At 40.1% G+C, this 25,751-nt stretch overlaps 3 protein-coding genes and 1 non-coding gene across 4 annotated transcripts in view; 3 read left to right on the top strand and 1 right to left on the bottom strand.

Annotated features, from left to right (window-relative positions):
- Positions 1-5,219, top strand: LOC122065799 (subtilisin-like protease SBT3.8). The gene is made up of 4 exons (XM_042629679.1): positions 1-170; positions 4,135-4,255; positions 4,382-4,553; positions 4,651-5,219. The coding sequence occupies exons 1-4, from the start codon at positions 1-3 to the stop codon at positions 5,217-5,219; spliced, it is 1,032 nt and encodes a 343-aa protein (XP_042485613.1).
- Positions 5,220-19,241: 14,022 nt separating this feature from the next.
- Positions 19,242-19,314, top strand: TRNAR-UCU. Its single transcript has one exon. It is a non-coding gene; the product is annotated as a tRNA-Arg (tRNA).
- A 2,068-nt stretch (positions 19,315-21,382) lies between these two features.
- LOC122075652 lies at positions 21,383-24,295 on the top strand. Its single transcript, XM_042640768.1, has 2 exons — positions 21,383-21,614; positions 21,698-24,295. The coding sequence occupies exon 2, from the start codon at positions 22,333-22,335 to the stop codon at positions 24,025-24,027; it is 1,695 nt and encodes a 564-aa protein (XP_042496702.1). The 5' UTR covers positions 21,383-21,614; positions 21,698-22,332; the 3' UTR covers positions 24,028-24,295.
- Positions 24,296-25,440: 1,145 nt separating this feature from the next.
- The window catches only part of LOC122083984 (MATH domain and coiled-coil domain-containing protein At3g58360-like), a 3,037-nt gene continuing 2,726 nt past the window's right edge, over positions 25,441-25,751 (bottom strand). The window contains exon 5 of the mRNA XM_042651955.1: positions 25,441-25,730. Within this exon, the coding sequence (XP_042507889.1) occupies positions 25,582-25,730 (149 nt within the window). The 3' untranslated portion in view covers positions 25,441-25,581. The remainder of the gene's footprint in view (positions 25,731-25,751) is intronic.

Below are 25,751 nucleotides of genomic sequence, written 5' to 3'. Positions count from 1 at the left end.
ATGCAATTGGGTATGGCGAAGGGGGCGTTCAGAAAAAAAATTGGCAATGAGGATTATGAGAGGCAGAAGCATGTGGTGGACTTGATTCGTGGTACTGATGCTTGGAAACGGTCTGGTGGCAGGGATCACGTCTTTGTGTTGACGGGTATGTCTTATTCTTTTCCATTCTGGTTTTTAATCAATTTATCCCTTTTGATGATTACAAATGGTTGACATGGTCGTTGTGTTCTGGATTTATGATCTCTTCTTATGTTAGTTGTGGCTGTGACAATTATTAGTTGGTTTTGGAAATTGCATTTTATGGTGGATTTTGTATTTTATTTATTTTGTTTTCTGTTTTTGATGTGCATTTTCCTGATTTTGTGCCTGCTTTGTATCACTGAAACCTGGTTTGTATGATGTGAGTTTGTCGGTTATATCTTGGTTTTATGTTTCTAATTGTTAGAACTTCCTATGGGTTTGAGATTGAAACCCTATGGAGGAAACCACACAGGAAAAACAAGAACACGAATCTAATAAAATTATGGAGGATCGATTTGTACCTTTCACCTAGTATGCTGAAGATGATTGATGTTGGTCATTCCCACTTTCGCTCTCTTGGCTTGGCTATGGATCTTCTACAACCCCTTAAACCTCCTTGGTTCTCTCACTTTAGTGGTAAAGTGGGAAAGAGTGAATAATGGCTGTAGGGACCCAAAACCTAGTATTTATAATACTGTCCTGCACTCAAAACCCTAAACCACAATGGGTTGAGCCAGCATATCCCTAAGCTTGAGAGTGGACCGAACCGGTTCATGCAATTTGACTCTTACCCATTTAATCAACCCGAATAATTAATTTAGCTCATAAATCCAACAATCTCCCACTTGGGCTACATTAATTATAAGGATGTCTTTTAAATTGGTGTGGCCATATAATCTTATTACATTAACCACTCTTACTGTGATTCAGTTGAAAAACCACTCACATCGAATAACAGCAGAAGATACACCTCAATATACGGCATACAACTTTCTGTTATTACAAACATAAGTAAGTTTCTTAACACGAATCTATGTGGGATACCATCATAGAAATATTGACATATCCTCAAATTACACTGTTGTCATTCCATGTAGGTCCTTAACTGTGATATTAACCTTCACTGTGGCAAATCGCCTTTGATCTGTGGTTAATATCTAACTGTGGCCTTCCGCCTATAAACTGTGGCAAATATTGCCTATGAACTGTGACAAATACTGTCTTAAAATGTGGCAAACATTACCTTTTGAATTGTGGCAAAATATTGCCTATAAACTGAGACAATTACTGCCTATAAAAACATTTTCAAATGAAATCATAAACCAATATTTCAAGAAATAACTGTGCATAATGTAAATGCTAAAACTTAACCATAATTCATCAAACTGTGCCCCAAAACATACGGGCTAAGGTTCAAAACATAAACAAATACTAAACAAAACCAGAACTCCCACTAATCAAGCATTTCAAATAACTGTATGTAAAGAAATCCTAACTACTTGATGTGACCAAATTTTACTTGCTCTCAATTGCTGATGATCAGTCTACCTCACCCTTTATTAGTATCATTCTGCTTATCAACCCCAGAATTCTTCCTTTTCTCTAACAATTTCTTGAAAATAAAACAGTCCTTCTTCACATGTCCTTTCTTATGGCACCAAAAACACTCTACGTTGTTGATATTCTCTTCATCCTGAGCCTTTTGAGATGTGTCAAGTTCTTGAGAGCTATTAGTCCTGTCATATGGCTTGACGCTTCCTCTGTTGGAAAAATTTTTGTTCCTTCTGCTTGGTCCACCAGAAGATCCCTTGTGAAAAGTTGCATGTGCACTCTCAAACCTAGTTTGTTTCAATTTTTCTTCTTGAGTGCAAATGGAAATGAGCTCATTTAGGCTCCAATCATCCTTCAGTGCAATGTAGGTAGATTGGATAACCTTATACTGACTAGGGAGGGTATTCAGTGCAATGTGTACAATATATTCTTCATCGATCTGTATTCCAAGATCCTTAAGTTTACCAGCATCAGTAGCTACACCCAAAATGTATTCTAACACTCCCACATCCATCATACCTTGTATTCATTAGTCTGGTCATCAATGTGGTTTTCTCAGCTTTCTTGTTGTGTTGAAATCTACCTTTAATAGCATCCAGGAATTCTTTTGCAGTGTCTTTGATCTCTATGTTCCCACGTATAATTTCAGGAACTGCCTTTTTTAAAACCAGTATGCACTTTCTGTTTGCTTCAGTCCATTTCTTAAACTTGGTCCTTTCAGCACTTCTGCTCGAGTCTGTGAGAGGCTCAGGTTTAGGCTCCCTAAGTACCAAGTCTAAGTCAAGAAGACCTAAATGCAATTCTAATTCCTCCACCCACTTTTGATAGTTGTTACCAGTGAGTATTGGGATGGAAGATACATAACTTGAGGGAACTGCCATCTTACTACAGTAGTAACAACAACACAATACATGCCAAATATCAAAATATAAACCATAATATAAAAGTATGTAATACCATCAATATATTTTAAATAAGAGTTACAACTAAAAATGTATCCCTATCCTTTGGGACAGGAATTAGCTGATGTTCTTATATTATTCTTTTAACTGTGAAAACAACACTAACTTTGGAATTCAATCACCTTTGGGCAAAAGAACTCCAAATTCAATATCCCTTTCTGAAATGTGGATGATTATCCTCAAACCTTGATGACATAACCTTTGGGAAAGTATCACCTTTACTGTTGGAGAAGATACAATTGAACTGAATGTACCACTTTGGTGGGTTTCACTCAGTTCTATCATATCTTTTTCATTGGAGATGTATATCTTTATGTTCAAAACATACATATAAATATGTCACTAGGACAACAATAACCATACAAGAGTCACAACTGCAACTACATTCCTATCCTTTGGGCTAAGAATGCACTGGTCCTCTTGTAAATTTATATTTACTGTGAAAAGAACAATAACTTTTGAAATCCCCTCACCTTTGGGCTTAGGAACCTCTAGGTTACTGTCATTTTCTTAACTTTGGTGACATCACCTTTGGGCAAATGTCACCTACATTGCTTCCCTGTGGAAAATCATGAAATAATAAGATGTACCACTTTGGTGGATTCCACCTCATCATTTCATGGTTTCCTAAAGCAAAATTACTTTGCAACTAAGAATGAGCGGAAGCTTACACCCCTTTCCATATTAATATATCTCAATTTAAAAAAAAAATTCTCATTTCATGGTAACCAATAACATATATATTTTTCAAAGCATTGATTTATGCTATTTTGTTTCAATGATTGAAACTAAATACAACATAAAATTTCAAANAGGAGTCGGCCTTATATACACACAACCTCACAATGAGCTCATCTATCCATGCGATGACATCCCTTGTATTAAAGTTGATTATGAAATAGGTACAAGGATAGTTTCCTACATCAGAAGGACAAGGTAAGGAGATAATTAATGACACCCCATTCTTTTTAATAGGCAGATGTTGTGGTCTAAGTGTATGTGTAACAATTGTTAGTAAGGGTGTCATTCAGTTGGTTTGGAATTGGGCCTAATTTAGGATCCTATATTGTGATTGGTTTGTTTGAGTAATCAGTCCTCATAGGTTAGGCATAGTCCCATTTATAAAAAGCTGATTAGTTTTCAATCTTTAATCGGGGTAAATGGGCTATTTAACCATTCATCTCTAAATAGGTAAAATGAGCTACTAAGCTATTTAACACTAAACTGACATGCTCTAAATGGGCCTTAAAAATTGGTTGTTACGGGATTGGAACCTTAGGCGGTCGGTCTTGATCAAACGACCGTCAAGCTAGATCCTCCTACTGGGATGATCGAATATTATTCGGTCCAAGCTTGAACCCGATACGTTTAATAAATGTTTTGGGTTGGTCTCAGGTTTTCTTGATTAGACTAATCGATCAAGCCTAGATTTAACGCGAATGAGAGTTAATAATGAGACTTACCATTTCAAAAGTTCAAACATAGGGTCAATCTTACCCTTTCAAAAGTTCAAACATAGGGTCAACTCAACTTAGGTGGCCAAAAACTTTCTGCGGGTTAAAGGATCACGCTGACTAAGACATTTAGTCCCTTTTTCCAGGGACAAGTCTGCAGTTGTGAAACTCAGTCTGCCAAAGTCTCTAGTTGGAAAATGGGTATCCCCACAAGTGGCCTCTTTCTCATCTAGAGGACCAAGTTCTTTGTCACCTGCTGTGTTAAAGGTATGTTTAGGCTCTAGTGCATATCTATTGCATTAATATAGCATATCTCTATTAAAAATATCATCTTCTTAGGATTTCTTCATTGTTGTATATTAGCATTTGAAGTTAGATTAAATATGGTGGCAGCCTGATATAGCAGCACCTGGAGTGAACATCTTAGCTGCATATCCACATGGATATGCATTTATGTCTGGAACTTCAATGGCTTGCCCTCATGTTTCTGGAGTGGCTGCCCTCATCAAGTCTTTGCACAAAGATTGGTCACCTGCTGCCATAAGATCAGCAATTGTGACTACTGGTGAGTCTTATATACATCTGAGATTAACTATATGGAATATATAACATGTTCATCAAATATGTCAAACAACTAAACCCCTATCCATGAACACTTGCAGCCTTAACAATTGGCACAAATGGACAGTCAATAATGGCACAGGGAGATACTCGCAAACGAGCTGACCCTTTCGACATGGGTGGAGGGAGTATCAATCTCAAGAAAGTGGCAGATTCAGGGCTCATTTATGATATTAAAATAGAGAACTACATTCAATTCCTCTGTTCCATGGGCTACACCAATAAAGAGATTACCATCTTAGATGGAAGAGAAGTATCTTGTTTGAAAAATAAGTATTCTCAGTTAGATCTAAATCTCCCCTCTATCTCCATCCCAAACCTTAGAAATACCGTAACAGTCACCAGGATTGTGACAAATGTGGGGTCTATTAATTCATTCTATAGAGCTTTGGTAGAATCTCCTCATGGTGTGAGAGTGAAAGTTGAGCCACAAACACTATCCTTCAATTCATCCATCACCAAGCTTTCATTCAAAGTGACATTTAGTTCTACTCAGAAGTTGCTTGGGGATTGCTCATTTGGAAGCTTGACTTGGACTGATGGCCAACATTTGGTTAGGATTCCATTGGCAGTTCGTGTTGTTAAGTATGAATCTTTTGTGGACACATAAGGGTTCTTTTCATTTTCTTGGAATGGGTTCAATGGAGAAAAGAAAATTTGCAATGGACAACTATAAAGACTTTTATCATTGAACGGTTGAGGCTCCTTTCTAGTACCTATGTAATCCAACTAGAAAGGGGTTTAAGGATGGCATTGTCCTTGTTGCTTTTTTTTTTTGTAGCATAATACTACCATGATTTATTTGTGGGGAAAGGAATTCTTCCCCTACGTGCCCCTTATGTCAAAATGTAGCTGGGCGTGAAAATATTCAATACATGCGGGGCAGCTGGGTCCACTTAATTGTGTGGGCGTAGGGAATGCAAGTAGGGTTCTTTCTTCCTTTATTTATTAAGAAAAAGAACCTCACAGAAGAATGCAAAAGGGAGGGGTACAAGGAGTGAGGGATCCGGGTTCTCTGTAGCACAATTAGATGATTGACTCGTGATAATTTTGAAATGAATAGTGACGATATCCGGGGCGGAGGAGACGTTTGTACATGAGCTACAAACAAGTGAGTTTAAAGAAATAAACCATTGGAGACAGACAAAGGAGGAGGAATCGCAGAGAGGAAACCTAACGGATTTCGCTTGCTCTACGATTTTCTCTCTTTGATTTCATCTTTCTGCTCTGCATGGACAGAGTATCCCATGGCACGCCTTGTTGTACCCATGGATTGTAGGGCTCGACACAATCCTATACCGGGAACTTACTTTGGAATCTGTGTTAGAGGTTATGTGATTACTTCAGAAAGGGCTGATTTGATGAGAGGAGATGGAGTTGCAGTGGCAGCAAAGTTGATAAGGGAGACGAAGAGGGAACTGCGGAAAGAAGTTTTGAGAGGTGTGGAGCACGTCCTTTCAAACTTGTTAAAACTCGAATCGAGGCAAGCTTTTGCAACTGCTAGAACGACGGGCTTTGGGTTTTATGAGACAGATTTTGGGTGGGGGAGACCAAAGAAGGTGGAGTTAATATCAAATGACAGAACAAGAGCACTGCTGATGAGAGAGAGCCGTGATATGGATGGTGGAATTGAATTTGATTTCGTTCTCCACATGCAGGTAATGGAAGCCTTTGCCAAAGAGTTCTATCATGGACTCCAACGCTCAAGCTTGTAACTTTGTTGATTTGAACTGAAAAAATGGAAAGGGAACAATAAAAACGTATGTATGAATTATATCTCTTTTAATTTCAAGTTTCAAATTCTGGGTTTTCCATCATATTCAGTTTTTCTTCTCTCACTCAATTTCGTTTTTTTTTGTTTTTGTTTTCTTCTAGCAGCTACTTGTGACCTGAAAACCTCTCTCTCTCTCTCTCTCTCTCTCTGTGTGTAGTGAAATCCTGAAACCATGAGCTACCTTTTATGGGTGGCCATTACTGTAACTGTTGCAGCTTTCCCCCAAATGGAAAGGGAAGATATAGACTAGAAGAATACCCACCGGAGATATCACCAATGGAGTAGAAAGATGGTATCACAGAGCAAGGGAAATCAGTTTGGTTTCCTCTCTGCGATTCCTCCCCCTTTGTCTCCCATGTTTTATTTCCTTGAACCCATTGCTGCAGTGCATGTATAGATGTCGCCCTTCTTTCCTCAGATATCGTCACCACTCATTTCAAAATTTTCATGTGTCGATCATCTAGTCCGCCCTATAGATCGTGTAGCACAAAGGTGTGCTACAGTCGAGCCGAATCTAGGAGTGGGAGAGGGGGTGGTACAATTCACCAGAAGTGGGACAAAAACAAAGAAGAGGCTCTAATAGTAAGCCTATGTGACTCAGAATTACACAAATGAGAGAGAAACCAAAATCTAATCGAACCAAAATTAGGAACGAAAGGAAAAATATTATCAATGATGAGTCGAGTTATCCAATAAACAGAGCTATCCAAATGATCAAGTGCTGCTATCACATCATTGTATTTCAATCTAACCGCAAGTTGGAGAACCTGCAAACTCAAAGTGAGTAGGAGATTATCCTAAATCGCCTTAGGATCCATTATTGAAGTGAAAAAGCTAACTATATCTACACACATCAGATTGCTATCACGCATGGCCGCACCTTGGCCGCCACAGTGGCCTTTACAAGGCCAAGCACCATCAACCAAAAGTATGAACTAACAGGGATCCAAAACTAGAAAAGCAGTTGAAGCATATGGAAGTGAGACCTCAGCTGAATGCACTGGACACAAAACTATCAGATGCCCTTCAACAACTAGAGAGTGCGCTCATCGGGTAAAGAAGGAACCAAGGGTCAGAAAACACTTGACTACTACTCCAATCCCTCCTTAATGATGCTTTTCAAGCCTTATCTAAAGTATACCTTGAATCAGAGGAATGTCCACGAGAAAATAGCATTTGGATTGGGAAATAGTGCACTAGCAAAAGAGTAATGAATGGTCCCTATTGTCATTGCTTATTGGATATTTTGTCTCAAAAATGTTACAACAAATGCACAATATACATCAAATGCATTTTAAGAGCCAAAGACACAAACACACAAACACGAATCAATATAATATATGGTTGTAACGAATTGACCTCTTAATTGGCATGATACTCTCCACTTTAGGACTTCCCCCTCAAGGCTAAGGATGTGAATTTAAAATGTGTCATACCTAAGGATGTGAATTTGTAACCAAAATCGTTTACCGAAACTGAATCAATCCATTTACACCAAAATCGCAAAACCGTTTAGTAAATGGTGCGGTAATGGTTTCAAGTTTCAGGCCGATTAGCTAACCGGGTCGGGTCGGGTAGGTTTTAATCTCGGAACCCATTTGTTTCAAACCGAATTGAAACCGTTTAAACCATTTAAACCGATCCGATTAATCTGTATAACAATTAAATAAGGAAGGGTCAGTAATCCATATAACATTTAGCAATTAAATTAAGTGTCCATCCTGCTTTGATATGATTTATTATAATTCAATTCAAGTTTAGACTTTAGATCATGAACTTGTAATCCATATACGTTACTATGTTATTATGTTATCATAGATGGAGTGTTTTGGCTGAACCACCTGTCATTTTAATATTTTATGCTGTAGAAGGCTGGATTTGGATGTTGTATGATATTAGTTCTAAATGTTTGAGAATGACCATGCAAAGAAATAGCACTAGATTATCAAATTAAGACATACCATCGTTAATATAGAATCTCTTATTTGTAGATGCTAATTATTTTTTGATAAGCTTATGATCTTCAGTTTAGAGATGGTTGCAAGTTGTAACAAACCGATTGTGAACCGTTTTACAAACCATATGGAATAAATCGAAACTGAACTGTTTAAAACCGTGAAACCAACACTGTTTCGAAACCGTGGAAACCGAAACCGTTTACTAAATGGTCACGGTTTCAGAAAGTGGAACCGTTTAGTAAATGGTGCGATTATGGTTTTAGTCAAATAAATGTGAACGGAACTGATCCTCACCGTTTAAACCGAAACCAAACCGATTAACGCCCTTAGTCATACCATATTAAAGAGGCCAGCATTTATCAATAGCTCAATATCTCCCCTCTTGCCAAAGTGGGACTAAAAGTTCTTGGCTTACCTCACCACCTCTTTTCATGGTCTTTTTGCCTCTTTGGGTTGTTTCCTGGCTATTGCCTCACCCCATCTACGGGATACATTGTCCCCATTGTGTTTGGTCCACCATCAATGTCGAGAGGTCACTTTGATACCAATGTAATGAACTGGCCTCTTTATTGACCTGATATTGGCCGCTTTGATAATATTGTAACGAGGACATGATAGATTATAATATGGTTCTTTTTAACTTCATGTTGGAGAATTACTTGCTTAATTTGCCTGCATGTTCGTTATATTCTTTTTGTGATTATCATTGACGCAGTTCTCATGAGTGTTATTATGATTTATAAATTCTTGTGCAGGTCAAAGACATATTGTACCGCTTGTGCATGACTACTGGAGGCAATCTTCAGAGGCTTATGCTACAACAGATTAGGATAATTAAGTATCTTCTCACAATTAAGGATCCTCATGAGCAGCTCTGCTTCTTAAAAGAAGCCAAATCTCATTCTTACTCAGGCAAAGATTCATTATTTTCAACCCAATCATGGAATTCTCTTTGCTCTTCCAATTCTAGAGAAAACCTCAATGCTGATTTATATGATTTTCTGTTTATTGATCCTGCCGTGCTTGGTTATTGGCTTCAGTTGTGCTATAATGTGAAAGGAGTTAGAACAGTACATGGGATTGTTGCAAAACATTTAAAGAGTTCTGTAACATTTGTGCAGATAGTAATTTGATAACAGCTTATGCAAGATTTGGGAAGTTATTGGAGGTTCGTAAGGTGTTTGAGAAAGAAAACCTTCTATTGAGCTTTGAAGGTTCAAAATTATTTACCTTTATATTCTGGCTAAGTTTCTCTTATTTTTTTTACCAAAAAAAAATCTCTTTTATATTGTAGTTGATGAGGGCTCCCATTGGTCCAAGGGTCCCTTTCCTTGATGATACTTTCAATTGATCATCGATATGGATTCTGTTAAGTCTGTCTCGAATTCTTGACCCGTTTTGAAGATTGACCCGATCCGACATATTTTGGTGGCGACCTAAATGGGAATTTTTCTGAGATCTGTGATGGAAGCAAAGGGGTTGGGCCGATAGGCCCAAGCCCGAAGCCCATCACTGATCTCGTATGGGGGTGCGGAGGCGTAGCCCCCGCGGTATGGTTTGACCGGATCGACCGCGACCCGATGGGTCGACCCACGTTTTTGGAGTATATATAATGTACTGTTGCTTGTTGAGAAAGACATTGTATTCTAGGGTTTTCACGCAGCTAGGGGTTTGCAGGGCGAGTTTTTCCTCGCCGCTGTTAGGGTGTAATCTCTCTTCTGCATAGTGAATCATCTTCTTCTTCGCCCGAGGACGTAGCACACCACCCTGGTGTGTGAACCTCGTTAAATCTCTGTGTCGTACGGATCTATTGTCTCTTTATTATTCGTGTTTCTTGGTGTTTGATCTAACAGATTCAATACCGGTCAATTTGGCCATTTCTTTAATGAAGAATTTTAATGCCCTATGTAATTTATTCGCTAACCTAATTAGGGGTATCATTATCCATTTAGTGAATTTCAGAACAATTGGATATCCAATCATGAGTGAATAATTATCAATATCATTCAGTACTATAACGATCTCGACTGATATCGATAATATATCAGTTCGATATTGTTAAGAATCACTATGCATTGTTAACTAAAACTTTTCGCATATTTCATCATCAGTGTCAGTAACCTCAATGATATCGATACGATAGTTCAAACAATGCTTCCAACTATTATTAAGAAGGAATTAGGTAGAAAAAGATTGATGGGTTATTGAAGATTTGCAGAGGGGAGCATGGATAATGATCATATACAACTAAAATAACTAAGAGACATGATACTTATTTCTCAGCTACCTATTTCTTGTTTTGATGTAATCTTACGGATATTAACAAATCGCCTAGAAACTTAATGCCTCCAAACATATTCATTTCAATTATGGGTTATCGGAATATAGTTAGGATATTTAAATAAGTCGAGTAATAAGCTTCTGTTATTCTATTATCTTAATGTTCTTCAAAATTCGACCTTCTATGTATTTTTAGGGCAAAAAAAAAGTAACATGACTGAGAGAGGTGGAGTATGTTTTTTAGGGATGAGAAATTGACAGACATCAATTGCTTCCATATTGCAATCTCTGGTGTTGTTATCCAATTACTGAATTTTTGATCAATTACATTTCCAATTTTGGAATTAGTTATTGGTAACATTCTAACTTATTTGTCTCTGCCATTATCGATACAATATAGATCGATATGGATAAGATTCACTGCAAATCAATCACTTTTGCCCTTAGAAGTTCGAAGCAAGTATAATTTTACTGTTCTTCCCACTAATACGAAAACATCAACCAATCCAGATCGATCTTCAGCGATGCGGATCTAATGCAGCCTATACGATAGTTGAAACAATGTACCGAACTCAATGTAGATAATGCTTGAAGAAAAGGAAAAAAAAAAAAAAAAATTATTAACGCCTTCATATTCATATTGATCTACGCGGTATCGGTACACAGTCATGGAATAACCCATAAGTAAGACTAGGGAAGAGAATTTCATTACTTGTTTGACTAAAATGATTATTTCATTTACTATATCAAGATCGATGTGTGATTCCCGCTAATTTTCCACTTTCTTTGTATTCTATGTTCAATAAATGAATATAATTTTCAGTTTATTTGGCCTTTATAACAACCCACAAAATAATAGAAATTGAGCACTTTGATTGCTCTCTATGACAATTGTATGCATTTCAACCATGCAAATCTCATTGAAATAAGAAACTCAATTGTAAACTAGCTTAAATCGTCAATCGATGAGAGTTACATAGTAGGTTTAGTGAGGAATACAATATTCAATTATGATTCCAATAAGTAAGAAAAACAAGGCAAGAAACAGGATGTTCCTCCACACACAACACGTTTGGAGGGTTTCTTTCCATCTGAAGGAACCTCATCCAAACATCTAAGGACCATTCCCAAAAAACAGTATGTTTAGAAAAGCAATTCCCTTGTAATGATCCCTCTTTGTTCCAAATGTAGCTTTTTGCTTGAAAGCCTTGCCACTCATGTTCTGCTTCAACTAGAGAGTTGTATGATTGAAATACAGCTCTTCGATACTCAGTCACTTGCTTGCTGCATTCCAGCCAACTCCGGTATATAATTCGGTTATACTCTTCATATACAACATAAAACTTCCTTGCCATCGTCTTCGTCCACCCTAACAAAACAAAAGAAAAATAGTTATGATATTGGTTGTCTTTGCTTCAGTACAAATAACACAACCTATAAGAAACTAGAAAGGAGATGATAGAAAAGTATGAAAAATATAAAAAAAGAATTCAACCTCTAACACACACAACTCGTACAATCTAAACACAAAGGTCAATTAAACTAAGAAAAAATGTTTTCAAATCATAAAAGAAAGATTAAAGAGGAAAGATTAAGAGCACTTGTATTACATGGCTTAATTGAAGCAGTACGCATGAGAGACAAAAAGGTGTTGTCTGAATGCTTCTAATTGTGTGGTTTCTCATGGTAATAGTCTAAGCTGTCAGATCTCTAATAACAATGAGATCCCAATAACAATATACAACAGTTAAAGAAGTAAATATATGGTGAAAATTAATGACAGATTGTTGCTGCCAAAAATCCGTATGAGCTGACCTGCACAAGCACAGACGGCAGAGGCCCGGAGCTTTGTCTGGGGTTAGTCCTCCGACGCTCAAGTTAGGGATTGGCCGCACAGTTTTTGTATAGGAGTAATGGTGAGGGTATTGATGCTTACCTCTCCCTTTCTTCCAGGCCTTCTTAAATAGCTCTTAGGGTTTAGGGTTGCCCTTTCCTCGGAGGAGTTTTCCTCGAGTCTACCTTCTTTCCTTTTAGAGTCCTACTCACTGTTAGTTAAAACGGGAACGGCAAAAAAATGGAAACGTACGGTACTGGTTTTAAACAGATAAAAACGATAAACGGTACGGTCAAAAAAAGGGTAAAAAAAACAGGGAACGACAAACTGACGTAAACGAACAGTACGAGTATTAAACGTGTAGTTTTCAAAAAAACGAAACCAAAAAAACGGTAGTATACTCATGCAATTTGAGTGATTATTAGTTGTATACATGCATCTAATATTCCAAAAGCTCTAGGAGTCACAAGATAAAATAGCCCAATGGGCTACAAGAAAATGAGATTTTGCTAGCTTTAGCTTCTCCTTACTCAATGGGCTATAAAAAGATGATATTTTTTTCCTATAGATAGTATGGAAGTTAAAAACAAAAAACCAAGTACCATATTGTCTTCACTCTTCACTTTTACTAATAGTTTTTTTTTTTTTTTTTTTTTTTTTAAATTAATTAATTTTTTTAATAAAATTCCTATTTTACCCTTAAAAAACGGATACGCGTTTAAAACGCGTTTTAACTAACAGTGGTCCTACTCCGATACGTCCTACCCCTTCGTGGGGGATATTCTCTTCACGCGGTTGACGTGGTAGAGTCCTGGCAACCCCTATTAGGTGGGTGACACGTGTCCAAGTGGGTGACGCGTGTTTTTACCCTACTGGACAGTCAATTTGGCCGTATCAGGAGCCCCCTTACTCCCGTCAGGAGACTCTTCCTGTGGGAGTAATCAAAATTTTCATCTTTTCTCTTCTCCCCTCTTTTTTTTTTTTTTTTTAGTCCCTTCGGCCTTATTCCTTCTGCTTAGGCTTTAGTTCTGCTTGCAACCGAGAGCTTCAGTCAGCCGATGTGAAGACCTTCGGTCAGTTCGGCTCGGCCTTGCCCGAGCCCTGACATAGGTAGGACCCTCGGTCAGTTTGGCTCGGCCTTGTCTGAGACCCCGACCGAGGTAAGGACCTTCGGTCAGGTCCGTTCAGCTTTGGCCGAACTCCTAACCGAGGTGAGGACCTTTGGTCAGGTCCGTTCGGCTTTGGCCGAGCCCCCGACCAAGGTGAGGACCTTCGGTCAGCTCGGCTCGGCCTTAGCCTGACCCCTGACCGAGGTGAGGACCTTCGGTCAGGTCCGTTCAGCTTTGGCCGAACTCCCAACCGAGGTGAGGACCTTCGGTCAAGTCCGTTCGGCTTTGGCCGAACTCCCGACCGAGGTGAGGACATTCGGTCAGGTCCATTCAGCTTTGGCTGACCCCCGACCGAGGTGAGGACCTTCGGTTAGCTCGGCTCGCCTTTGCCTGAGCCCCAACCGAGGTGAGACCTTCGGTCAGATCGGCTCGGCCATAGCTTGAGCCCTGACCGAGGTGAGCACCTTTGGTCAACTCGGCTTGGCCTTAGCCTGAGCCCCCGACCGAGGTAAGGACCTTCGGTCAGATCCGTTCAGCTTTGGTCGAACTCCCAACCGAGGTGAGGACTTTCGGTCAGGTCCGTTCAGCCTTGGCCGAACCCCCGATCGAGGAGAGGACCTTCGGTCAGATCGGCTTGGCCTTTGCCTGAGCCCCCAACCGAGGTGAGACCTTCGGTCAGCTCGGCTCAGCCTTAGCCTGAGCCCCCGACTGAGGGGGGACCTTCGGTTAGGTCCGTTCGGCTTCGATCAAACTCCCAACCGAGAGGGGGGCCTTCGATCAGGCCCGTTCGGCTTTGGCCGAACTCCCAATCGAGAGGGGGACCTTCGGTTAGGTTCGTTTGGCTTTTGCCGAACTCCCAACCAAGGTGAAGAACTTTGGTTAGGTCTATTCGGCTTTGGCCGAACTCCCAATCCGAGGTGAGGACCTTCGGTCAGGTCTGTTCAGCTCTGGCCGAACTCCCAACCGAGAGGGGGAACTTCGGTCAGGTCTGTTCGGCTTTGGCCGAACCACCAACCGAGAGGGGGACCTTCGGTCAGGTCCGTTCGGCTTTGGCCAAACTCCCAACTGAGAGGGGGACCTTCTGTCAGTTCGGCTCGGCCTTGTCTGAGACCCTGACTGAGGTAAGGACCTTCGGTCAGTTCGGCTCGGTCTTACCCGAGCACCGTCCGAGGTAGGATCATCTGTCAGTTTGGATCGACCTTGTTCGGGACCCCGACCGAGGTAAGGACCTTTGGTCAGGTCCGTTCGGCCTTACCTGAACTCCCAACCGAGGTAAGGACCTTCGGTCAATTCGGCTCGGCCTTTTCCTGAGCCCCCAACTGAGGTAAGACCTTCGGTCAGATCGGCTCGGCCTTAGCCTGAGCCCCCGACCGAGGGGGGATCTTCGGTTAGGTCCGTTCAGCATTGGCTGAACTCCCAACCGAGAGGGGGACCTTCGGTCAGGTTCGTTCGGCTTCGGTCGAACTCCCAACCTAGAGGGGGACCTTCGGTCAGGTCGGTTCGGCTTTGGCCGAACTCCCAACCGAGAGGGGGACCTTCGATCAGGTCCGTTCGGCCTTGGCCAAACTCCCAACCGAGGTGAAGACCTTCGATCAGGTATGTTCGACTTTGGCCGAACTCCCAATCCAAGGTGAGGACCTTCGGTCAGGTCTGTTTGGCTTTGGTCGAACTCCCAACCGAGAGGGGGACCTTCGGTCAGGTCCGTTCGGCTTTGGCCGAACTCCCAATCGAGAGGGGGACCTTCGATCAGGTCCGTTCGGCATTGGCCGAACTCCCAACCGAGAGGGGGACCTTCGGTCAGTTCGACTCGGCCTTGTCCGAGACCCCGACCGAGGTAAGGACCTTCATCAGTTCAACTCGGAATTTCCCGAGCACCGTCCGAGGTAGGATCTTCAGCCAGTTTGGCTCGGCCTTGTCCGAGACCCCGACCAAGGTAAGGACCTTCGGTCAGGTCCATTCGGCCTTGCCTGAACTCCCAACCGAGGTAAGGACCTTCGGTCAGGTCCGTTTGACCATGGCCTGAACTCCCAACCGAGATAAGGACCTTCGGTCAGGTCCGTTCGGCCTTGACCTGAACTCCCAACCGAGGTAAGGACCTTCGTCAGTATTCATTCGGCAGAGTTAAGGTCACCAAACAGGAGAGTTCCTCTTAATTGCCGTAAACTAGCTTTCATATTTTCCATGAATAAGATCCTCCAGAGTTTAGGATGAGGAATTACAACTTAAAAGTGCGTAAGAGCAAAAATTTCAAAATGCGAGTGTGCTTGCTACTCTTGTATGAGGCTTGGTTCTACTCCATTGGCTTGAAGGGTTTCTTCCATCTGGATGTACTTATCACACCGAGCTCTCAACTCGGCCAGGTTCCTCGGTGTATGTTTCACCAAAGACCTTTTCAGCTCCTTATCCTTGACGCCTCTTTCAAGTCCAGACCTCTAATCGTGACCTTCTCTTGTTGGACGCGCTTCATGTGAACTCCTCTTTCAAGTCCAGACCTCTAATCGTGACCTTCTCTTGTTGGACGCGCTTCATGTAGTTTCGTAGTGATTTTCCTTCATGTTGCTTGACGTTGGTCAAGTTCAACATGGTCTTCTGAAGGGGTTGGCTACTGGAGAATCCCTTCACGAAGAAGTAGCCTAGATCGTTGAAGCTGTGGATCGACTTCGTCGGCAGACGGTTGTACCATAGCCTTGCCGCTCCTCTGAATGTTAATGGTAGGGCGCGACACATAATATTTTCCGAGACTAGATGGAACTGCATGGCGACCTTGAAGTCTTCCAGATGGTTGACGGGGTCCCCAGACCCGTCATAAGTATCATACTTGGGCAGGCAAAAGCCGATCGGGAGCGAATCTCTCATGACCTCATCAGCTAGGGCCATGTCATTAGTGAGGTCTGGGTCACGAGCTCCCGTCTGATTTTTTGCCACCTTCTTGATCTCATCTTTCAGGTCCAGGACCATCTGCTTTAAACCCGAGTCCTCGTGCCTCTGTTCGTCTCCCTGGCGTGGTTCCCCATGTGGGTCTCTGGCGGCATGCCGCGTCCTTCCCCTGGGTGCGGGAGTCTCCCTCATTGCTTGGTTTCAAAGGTTGTGACCGGAGCTTATCGATCCTGTACTGCTCCGGTCCTCGCCTCGAGCCCTCTTAGGCTGGATGTGGGGGCAAGGCGGTGCTCCACCGGTCTTCTGAGAGACAGCTTTGGAGACCTCCTTCATTGCCTCTGCCATTCGGTCATATTTATCCTGGAGGGCTTCGAATTGCTCCCTTGTCACATATTCCTGCGCTTCAGGAGGGGGCGGAGGATCACTATCTCCGCGTACTGAATATCCGGCCGAACACTGGTACCTTACGGATCCTTCCCGGTCATTGTTGCCCCTTTCTCGTTCTATCTCCGTCGAGGGAGGGAGCCCCCCTGAAGGTTCCTCCTCCCCCATATTCATGTTCGACACTGCTCTTGTCTTCTTACGATTGTAGGTTCTCCCCACCATTACTGTCGTTACCACAGACGGCGCCAATCTGTTGCTGCCAAAAATCCGTATGAGCTGACCTGCACAAGCACAGACGGCAGAGGCCCGGAGCTTTGTCCGGTGTTAGTCCTCCGACGCTCAAGTTATGGATTGGCCGCACAGTTTTTGTATAAGAGTAATGGTGAGGGTATTGATGCTTACCTCTCCCTTTCTTCCGGGCCTTCTTATATAGCTCTTAGGGTTTAGGGTTTCTCCTTTCTTCGGAGGAGTCTTCCTTGAGTCTACCTCCTTTCCTTTTAGAGTCCTACTCCGATACGTCCTACCCCTTCGTGGGGGATATTCTCTTCACGCGGTTGACGTGGTAGAGTCCTGGCAGCCCCTATTAGGTGGGTGACACGTGTCCAAGTGGGCGACGCGTGTCCTTACCCTACTGGACAGTCAATTTGGCCGTATCACAAATTAAAATGATCTCAAAGAAGGAGGGGTTGAAGAAATGATAATGCCATGGACATTGCCAATAGATTACAAGTCAACGTTTTGAATATTCAATGACAACATAGAGATTTTGAGTCGATCCTAATTAGAACTCAACACCAATGCTAAGCCATCAAATTATCCTATTTTTGCAAACCCTTCATCCAAACAAAAGTAAAACAATTGCCAGACATTTACAGTTCCAAATCTGAGACTGACTGCTTGGGTCACCAGGAAGCAATATATCTATTCCATTGACCAGCAGTGTCATATGGTTTCCCAAACAATGCCATTCCCCGTAATTGTGCTTATATGGAAAAGAGAAGCAGAATTTTGAAAAAAAAAAAAAAAAAGGTTTCTTTGTTGCTTATATATTTGGTATTGAAATTGGTGAATAACCTTCTCACTGATCCTAGATGAGATAAAAGGCAACACACCCAACAAAAACCAATAATCAAATCAGATGCTGTTGTGTTAGGTCTTTTATTGTGCAGGTCCCAAAAATTTTCCATAATGAAGGAGAAGAAACAAGATGGAGATCTCTCAGAGAAATGTAAAAGAGAGAAAAAGGGCGCTAGAAGTCAGTTAAGCATGTGGCCTTAACAAGGTGTGGGAAGGGAGTTGGGATTACATTTTAAATGATTTTGATGGGGCTGTTTTGAGGAAATTGATCAGATAAAATCAGAAAAAAAAATACTTAAAAGCCAATTTATCTTCATCACACAACCAAATTGTTGGCGAGATTAAAGGAAACTCTAATTCTGAATTGGTAGGAAATCGAATAGAATTGAGAGGTGATTGTAACAAATCTCCTCTAACTCTATTTAAAGAGAATGAATCCTCTCCCAAGAAGTTAAGTTGAATGGGGGAATTATCTCCGTGGACTAGGTTCCAAACTGGAACTGAACCATACTGTTATTCTTCCATTATTTCTTGTGTGTGTGATATTGAAACGCAAATAAAGTGAAATCAGAATCAGAAAATCCGACTCCATATAAAATTCAATAACTGAGACCAACTGAACATAAACTTCATACAACATACTTCCAACATTTAGCATATGAAACCCTACACGTGCTAAATTTTGGAATCATAATAACCTGTCGTGCAAACAATTCATATATTCAAAAAACTCACTGGTGCAAACAGGGGAGCAATTCAAGGCAACAAATGAGTGCCCTCAGACTCCTACTCCGACGAAATTTCTTCCATGGGTAGGAAAGAGAGACAGGTGCTAAGAGGCAACCTCTTCTTTGAGTCGCAGTTAAGAAAGACAAACACTTGCATCCCAGCCTTATTTTAAATAATTTTCCTATGAAAAATAAATGTCAAATAAACATTGAAAAAATTTACGGATGATAGTAATCATAGTCCCTTGGACAAGTCCCTATACAGCAAGCGGGGGTTTTCACAGGACCAAAATACAATAGTGGGGTAGACTAAGATTTGAACCCACAGCTAACCGACTCAAGTGATGATGGATTGAGGGCATTTTCACCATTAGGCTATCAACCCCTATTTGTAATTGGTCTTATCAAACAATGAATCATTGCAGTGCCAAAGTCCCAAGTGGAGAAGCATGTTGAATTTCGTCAAGCAAAGGGTAGACCGTAGTAGATGGAGCTGCAAACATAAAATAAGGTTTGACTCCAAAAAAGTTAACCCATTTGGGATGGATGGAATTGGGCTAACTTTATTCTTTATTATTTATATTTTATAGTCTTACACTATATACCAGCAAGCGCCCGTGGCCTAATGGATAAGGCGTCTGACTTCTAATCAGGCGATTGTGGGTTCGAGTCCCACCGGGCGTGTCTTAATTTTTTTCTATTTTGTCAAATAATTCGGTCCATGAGGTGCACTTTTTTTATTCTTTTTGGTAAAAAGTAAAAACTATTAGGCATCAATCCAAAAGCATACATTATTAGGTGATGGGTCCAATTAATATAAGAAGACACCCAATGTTATATATAGAAAAGAAAGACCTACAAGATTAAGGGTGTTAATCAATTTTGATTCAATTCTACCAAAAAAACAAATAATAATCAATTTTTGATTCAAGGTATGAAGGGTAACTCTAAATGAAACCAACTAATAAATAGTTTCACGGGTTAAACGATTTTTAATGGTTTCGATTTTAGTTCGTCCTCTTGACTTATCAATTCAAGTTAATAGCTTTGAGCCCAATTAGGAATATATGTATTTTTAAAGCTTAGTTAAAAAAATTGGATGTTTCTAGGCTTGAAAATAATTATAATCTATATATTTATATGTTTATTTCACATAAGCTAGGGGAAGGGTCTTAGAGTTTTTTCTTTCCCTCCCCTTTTTTTTTTTTATTGAAGAGTCTAGACCTATCTTTCTACCCAAACAAAAAAAAAAGTGTATACATATATTTTTCCAAAGAAAAAAAAATAGAGTCTAAGCATATATGTACTTGATGTGGAACCCTTGAAATTTTAGATGAAATTTATATCAAGATATTTGATCATCTCATCTAGGTATTTTAATGGATTAATTCATTTGCCTCAAATGTAGAAGTTTTGTAGTCTAGCAAGTCTTCAAAGTATACCTAGATAGACATAAATATCTACCACACAATGCTCTATCTCATTAAGGCATTCTCAAATTTTCTTCTTATGATTATGTTGGATCCTATATGTAAGATGCCCAATTCTCTTATTTGACAAAAGATTCATTCATGTACAATAATCACATTATACATGTAGCTGGAATAGTTTAATGGTAAAAGTGTGGCCTATTAGATGCCACTGAAATTTCATGAGCATATAGTACACTCCAAGACTTGTGGCCATAGATTTAATATCGATGTCGGTATTAGTATCGATACCAATCCGATATTGATCCAGATTAGATTGAATTGGTGCATATCAGTCATTTTTGCCTTTGTTTTTTGAAAAAAAAAAAAACATTTTTTTACTACTTTACCCTTAAAACGATACAAGTGATCAAATTAGATTGACCAGATATCGAGTATCGATCTCAACTGATACCGATATCCATACTTGAAACCATGTTTGTCGCTCACATGTTAAATTTAAACCAAATTAGACTTCTTTTTTTTTTTTTTTTTTTTTTTTTTTGAGTAAAACCAAATTAGAGTTGACTATGTAATAAAATATAGCTTGTATACAAATAAGTAAATTAATTTATAAATCTTCCAATATCTCCAATATCAAATGGAAAAAGAGATTTTTCTAAGATGAACTACTGAACATAGAAAGAAATGGCATGGGAATAGCCGCTACCCTTTCTCATGCAATGCGGTAAAACAACTTTACTTAATGTCCTAAGCGGAAGTGAACCCATAAGGAATAGCCGCATTCCTCAAGCCACTTCCTACGTACCTTATCCCTCCCACTTCCCCCAAAAAACAGAGAGAGAGAGAGAGAGAGAGAGAGAGAGAGAGAGAGAGAGAGAGAGAGAGAGTCCATTAAAAAATAAAAAATGAAAAATGAATGGATAGACCCTATTGTCAAATAAGCATTTTGCCGTTGGTCGGTTGCTTCAAAGTAACCTTTCTCCTGCCAAGTTCCCACTCATTTGCTCATAAATTATGCAAAATTGCGAACTGTTCTCCACTCGTTGGGGCTACCCACATAGCCATATAGGGGTTATGTGATTTTTGTTAGCTCTCGGGTGTTTTTTGCGGATCAAAATCCTCTGTTTTTTTCATCCATATTTTTCCTTATTTTGCTACCTGCAGAACATGACATGTGTACAACAACGAGACCAACGGTCAAGATTGGGTGAAGATTATTACATCCGGTGCGTTGGTCTTAAAATTGTCTACGTGTCGCGTTCTGCGAGTAACAAAACAAGGAAAAACAGGGATGAGAAAAACAGAGGATCGTCCAAGGTTTGTGGGAACTTTAGAAGTTGCAGGTCTTATATGGGAATGGAGTTTTCCTTACCTACCCAAGAAGATTGCAGTTCTTAATATGGGTTTTTCCCAGTCTACTCCAAGGTTAAGCTTTGAATTACCCCAAGGGGAGAGGAGGGTGTGGGGGTGGGGGGATCGTTGACATTGAATCCCAACTCCTAATTCCGAAGGTGCGCACCGTGCGTAATCCGTTGACCATGGATTCCCAAGGTGCGCACTCTGCGCGTAGTACACGTTTTGTTTATTATATGAGAAAACTACTCAGTTTTAATCTTCTGTCAATCTCTGACCAGAGAATCCTGCGAGAAAAGCCTTTCCTTGAAAAGGGCAGGCAAAGCAAAGCTCACGCAGCGACGGAGATGGTCAATGCTAGAAGAGACACAGACTGATTCAGTTCTCCAAATACGAAGAACCTGAGCTGCTGTTGCTGCTGCTTCTTTGCCTGCTTTTGATCTATCTATGATTAAAAGGTTTGGGCTTTTTTGCTCTCTTAATACATATCTTTGTATCTTTCTTTGATTAAAAGCTTCAGATTTTCGAAGATCGACTTCTAGCTTTGGTGAAACAGTTGTGGGTAATTCCAAGATCTAAAAAACCATTTTTTGAATCTAAAAAACCAATTTTTTGGGGGGTTCAAATCAATTTACCTTCTATGTAAATCTGTTTCTGTCATGAATTACTAGATTCTATTCAGATTTTTTATTTCATTGTTTCGTCGTCTCCGTTGACCTTGTTTCTCAACTACAATTCCTTGAGCTTTCTACAAGTCTAATAATCTCAGTTTCAGTCCTACCTCTAATGCTGTCCCTCAATGTAATTTGAATTGCACGTTTGGTGTTTGTTTGTTTGTTTCATCGGGTCCAATCATTTTAGGTTTCAGTGAAGTATAACTAACTAAAGATTCCCTGAGGTTTTCTGGTCTAAATAAATGATGTTGGGTGTCTCGTTACCCTCCAGATCCTGGAATTTCCGGCCAGAGAACTGGGGACAGAGGGCTCTTTCTCTGATTGGAAACCTCTTTTTCACAGTCTTTGTATTTGGGGTCTTGATATTCACTATCATTGCTGCCACTTACCAACCTGAGGATCCTCTGTTCCATCCATCAACCAAAATAAACAACTTCCTCGAATCAGTTTCCAATGCCACCTTTGAATCCGATGAAACTGTTCTCAAGACTGGTGAGGATTTCATGCCTTCTAACCAAACTGCATTTGCCACTTTCATCAACATCACTGATGTTCCTGTCGCCATTGAAAACCCACTTGATTCTGATTGTAAGGGTGAAAGTGATAAACCAATTGATTGTACAGATAGAGAAATCTTTAATCTGCTGATGAAAGCATCCATAGAACATTTCACGGATGTCCACTTCTATCGTTTTGGGAAACCTGTCCATGGATCGAATGAGAGTACGTGTGATATGGCATGGAGATTTAGACCTAACCATGGAAAAACTGTTGCTTTTTATAAGGACTACCGTAGGTATGTGATTTCTAGGTCTGGAAACTGCAATTACACTGTGATTGGGATTGGAGATTACCATTCTGGTGTGAATGCTAAGAGAAGGAAGAATAATCAAATAGAGGGGTTCGAGAAGAGGCCAATGAATGTTGCAGAGATTCAAACTTCTTTGCCTGTGGTTGGAGAAGAAATTAATGATAGCCTTCCCATGGTTGAATCTGAGAGTTCCTTTAGTCGTGGCAAGTACTTGATTTACAGTGGTGGTGGAGAAAGATGCAAGAGCATGAGCCATTACCTCTGGGGCTTGTTGTGTGCTTTGGGTGAAGCTCGATATTTGAATCGCACTATGGTTATGGATTTAACTATATGTTTGAATTCAATGCACACTTCTTCTCATCAGAATGAAGAAGGGAAAGATTTCAGGTTTTACTTTGATTTTGAGCATTTGAAGAATTCCGCATCTGTAATGGAACAGAATCAATTCTGGTCAGATTGGGGGAAATGGCAGATTAAAGATGGTTTGCGTCTTCTCCTTGTGGAGGATTATAGTGTCACACCAATGAAGCTTGCCAAGATACAGGACACTGTGATTATGAGGAAGTTTGGAAACGTTAAGCCAGATAATTACTGGTACAGAGTTTGCGAAGGAGAGACAGAGTCTGTTATTCAACGTCCATGGGACCTCGCCTGGAAATCTAGACGGTTAATGGCCATAGCAACTGAGATCGCCTCAAGGTTGGATTGGGATTTCGATTCTGTTCATGTTGTGAGAGGTGAGAAGGCAAAGAATAAGGAACTCTGGCCAAATTTAGCGGCTGATACTTCACCTGAAGCCCTTATTTCATCTCTGAAGGAGAAGATTGACAATGGAAGGAAAGTTTTTATTGCCACTAATGAGCCTAATACATCTTTTTTCGATCCTTTGAAGGACAAGTACTCAATTCATTTCCTTAACGATTATAAGGACCTTTGGGATGAGAACAGCGAGTGGTATGCAGAGACCAAAAAACTTAACAATGGAGTTCCAGTTGAATTTGATGGTTACATGAGGGTATCAGTTGACACTGAGGTATTTTTGAGGGGGAAGACGCAGATCGAAACTTTCAATGACCTGACAGGTGACTGCAAAGATGGGATCAATACCTGCCGTGCATCCACTTGATTATTATCCTATTAATGCATAAAAGCTTAAACTGAGATTTTGAAGTTTTCACTTGATACAATATTTGGGTTCTCCCCATGAGTCATTTATCTACCAGTGGTGTTACTGTCCATGCTGAGGTCATGGTTAGGGGGTATTATTTGGGTTGGGGAAAAATTCTCTCTAGTTATTCTTGTACTCTGTAGGAATCAATTTAATTGTGTTTCATGACATAGAATCGATCTTGTTTAGATTTGATTGCACAGTGGAATGCTTCTCTCTCTGTCTTTTTTTCTTTGTTGTTAATCTCTTTTATTAGTGGTATGTTCTACTAAAATTTGGATATAATGCCATTCTTGAAGGTTTTGTTGTTTTCGAAAGTAGGAAGTCCAATTATTTATGTGCCATTCAGTGTAAAAGTACAAACAGAGGAACACCTGATCAAGAAATTTCAATCAGGTGAAGTGGGGATGGGTGATAGTGAACCATTGACCCAACACTGCCACGTTAAAAGCTGAACAAACAAATCTACAAAACTTAATTTATTGAGATGGTAAGGTTTTCAGTTCACTGGGAAGCTTCCAAAAACTAATTTGTCAGATTTTATAGATTCAGCTCTGGTTTTAGCTGGAAATTTTTTAAATTTGAATAATGTTTGTTTTTGTTTTCTGCTTCTAGCTTTGATATCATGTTATAAAATTTCAGGTTTTCTTATTTCAGCTAATCAACTCCCAGATCTAAACTTTGAATTCTGAGGTTGACCTTTAGTCAATAGTGCTTATATGAGTATTTATTTTCCTGGTGTATGTTGGGAAGCCTCTGCTTTAAGGAATTATTAACAGATTTTGGAGTTTAAAACAACAATTGATGATTGTAGAAGCCATCAACCATTTACCTTTCTTGTGTTCTTTTCAGTAATTTGAAACAATTAAGTGCTTCAGGTGAATATGAATGAATGCATCTCTTCTATACTGGCTGAGTTGAACTCATGAAACTAGACCCAACCAACACTTTGAGGAAATTTGTTTGAAACCACAAGCATATTTCTAGACCCAAATACAGAAAATAAACTAATTCAAATTCCTTTCAGAGAAAATCTGTTAGTAACCACTGCAGTTACAACTCAAGCCATCAAACCTACATTGTGCATTTTGGTGATAACTTGAATCTACCTCATATAGGATCTCGTCTACACAATTAGGTAATTGCCTAAAACCAGCATGAGAAAGGTTTATAAAGTTTCATAATTTACAAGAATGTTAATTCATCATAAAGGAATCTACTAGTATTTTTTTTATGCACTCACTCGCTCAAGCCTTGTCAGGATATTATGGGATTGTGCTCAACCAACAAGGGAAGGGAACTCTCAAGACTATACAAAACAGTAATTGAAAATGGAAAAAACCAATGAGGGAGTAATTGTGAGAGAAGGGGTAGATAGAATAATATATACTCCAACAACAGTTCTTATGTGTGGATTGTATTTTACATTTACTGTATCTATTGTTACAATCTGGATTTACAGTTAAGTTATAACAAATCATACAAGGGAATCACACAACCTGTCCACCATTACTATATAACTAAGCCAAGTACAGTAACTTCAGCTCTGAGTTTGCAGAGGTCACTGACTAAGAAACCTTTTGTTGGGTCCTTGATATTGGAGACATGCATTAGAGCATCGTTACCCCATTTACCAGACTCGGCAGAGAATTGTTCTGAGGCTGTTAAAAAAAAAAAAAAAA

This window comes from Macadamia integrifolia, chromosome 1, assembly GCF_013358625.1.
Source record: "Macadamia integrifolia cultivar HAES 741 chromosome 1, SCU_Mint_v3, whole genome shotgun sequence".
NCBI classification, from domain to species: Eukaryota; Viridiplantae; Streptophyta; class Magnoliopsida; order Proteales; family Proteaceae; genus Macadamia; species Macadamia integrifolia.
The sequence above is the reverse complement of the archived record's forward strand: the minus strand, read 5'-3'. Positions and strand labels throughout refer to the sequence as shown.

Coding starts and splice junctions, on each gene's coding strand:
- LOC122075652 (XM_042640768.1), top strand. CDS start 22,333: ATGATGTTGGGTGTCTCGTTACCCTCCAGATCCTGGAATTTCCGGCCA.
- LOC122065799 (XM_042629679.1), top strand. CDS start 1: ATGCAATTGGGTATGGCGAAGGGGGCGTTCAGAAAAAAAATTGGCAAT. Junction 171..4,134: donor TCTTATTCTTTTCCATTCTG/GTTTTTAATCAA, acceptor CCCTTTTTCCAG/GGACAAGTCTGCAGTTGTGA. Junction 4,554..4,650: donor ATCAGCAATTGTGACTACTG/GTGAGTCTTATA, acceptor GAACACTTGCAG/CCTTAACAATTGGCACAAAT.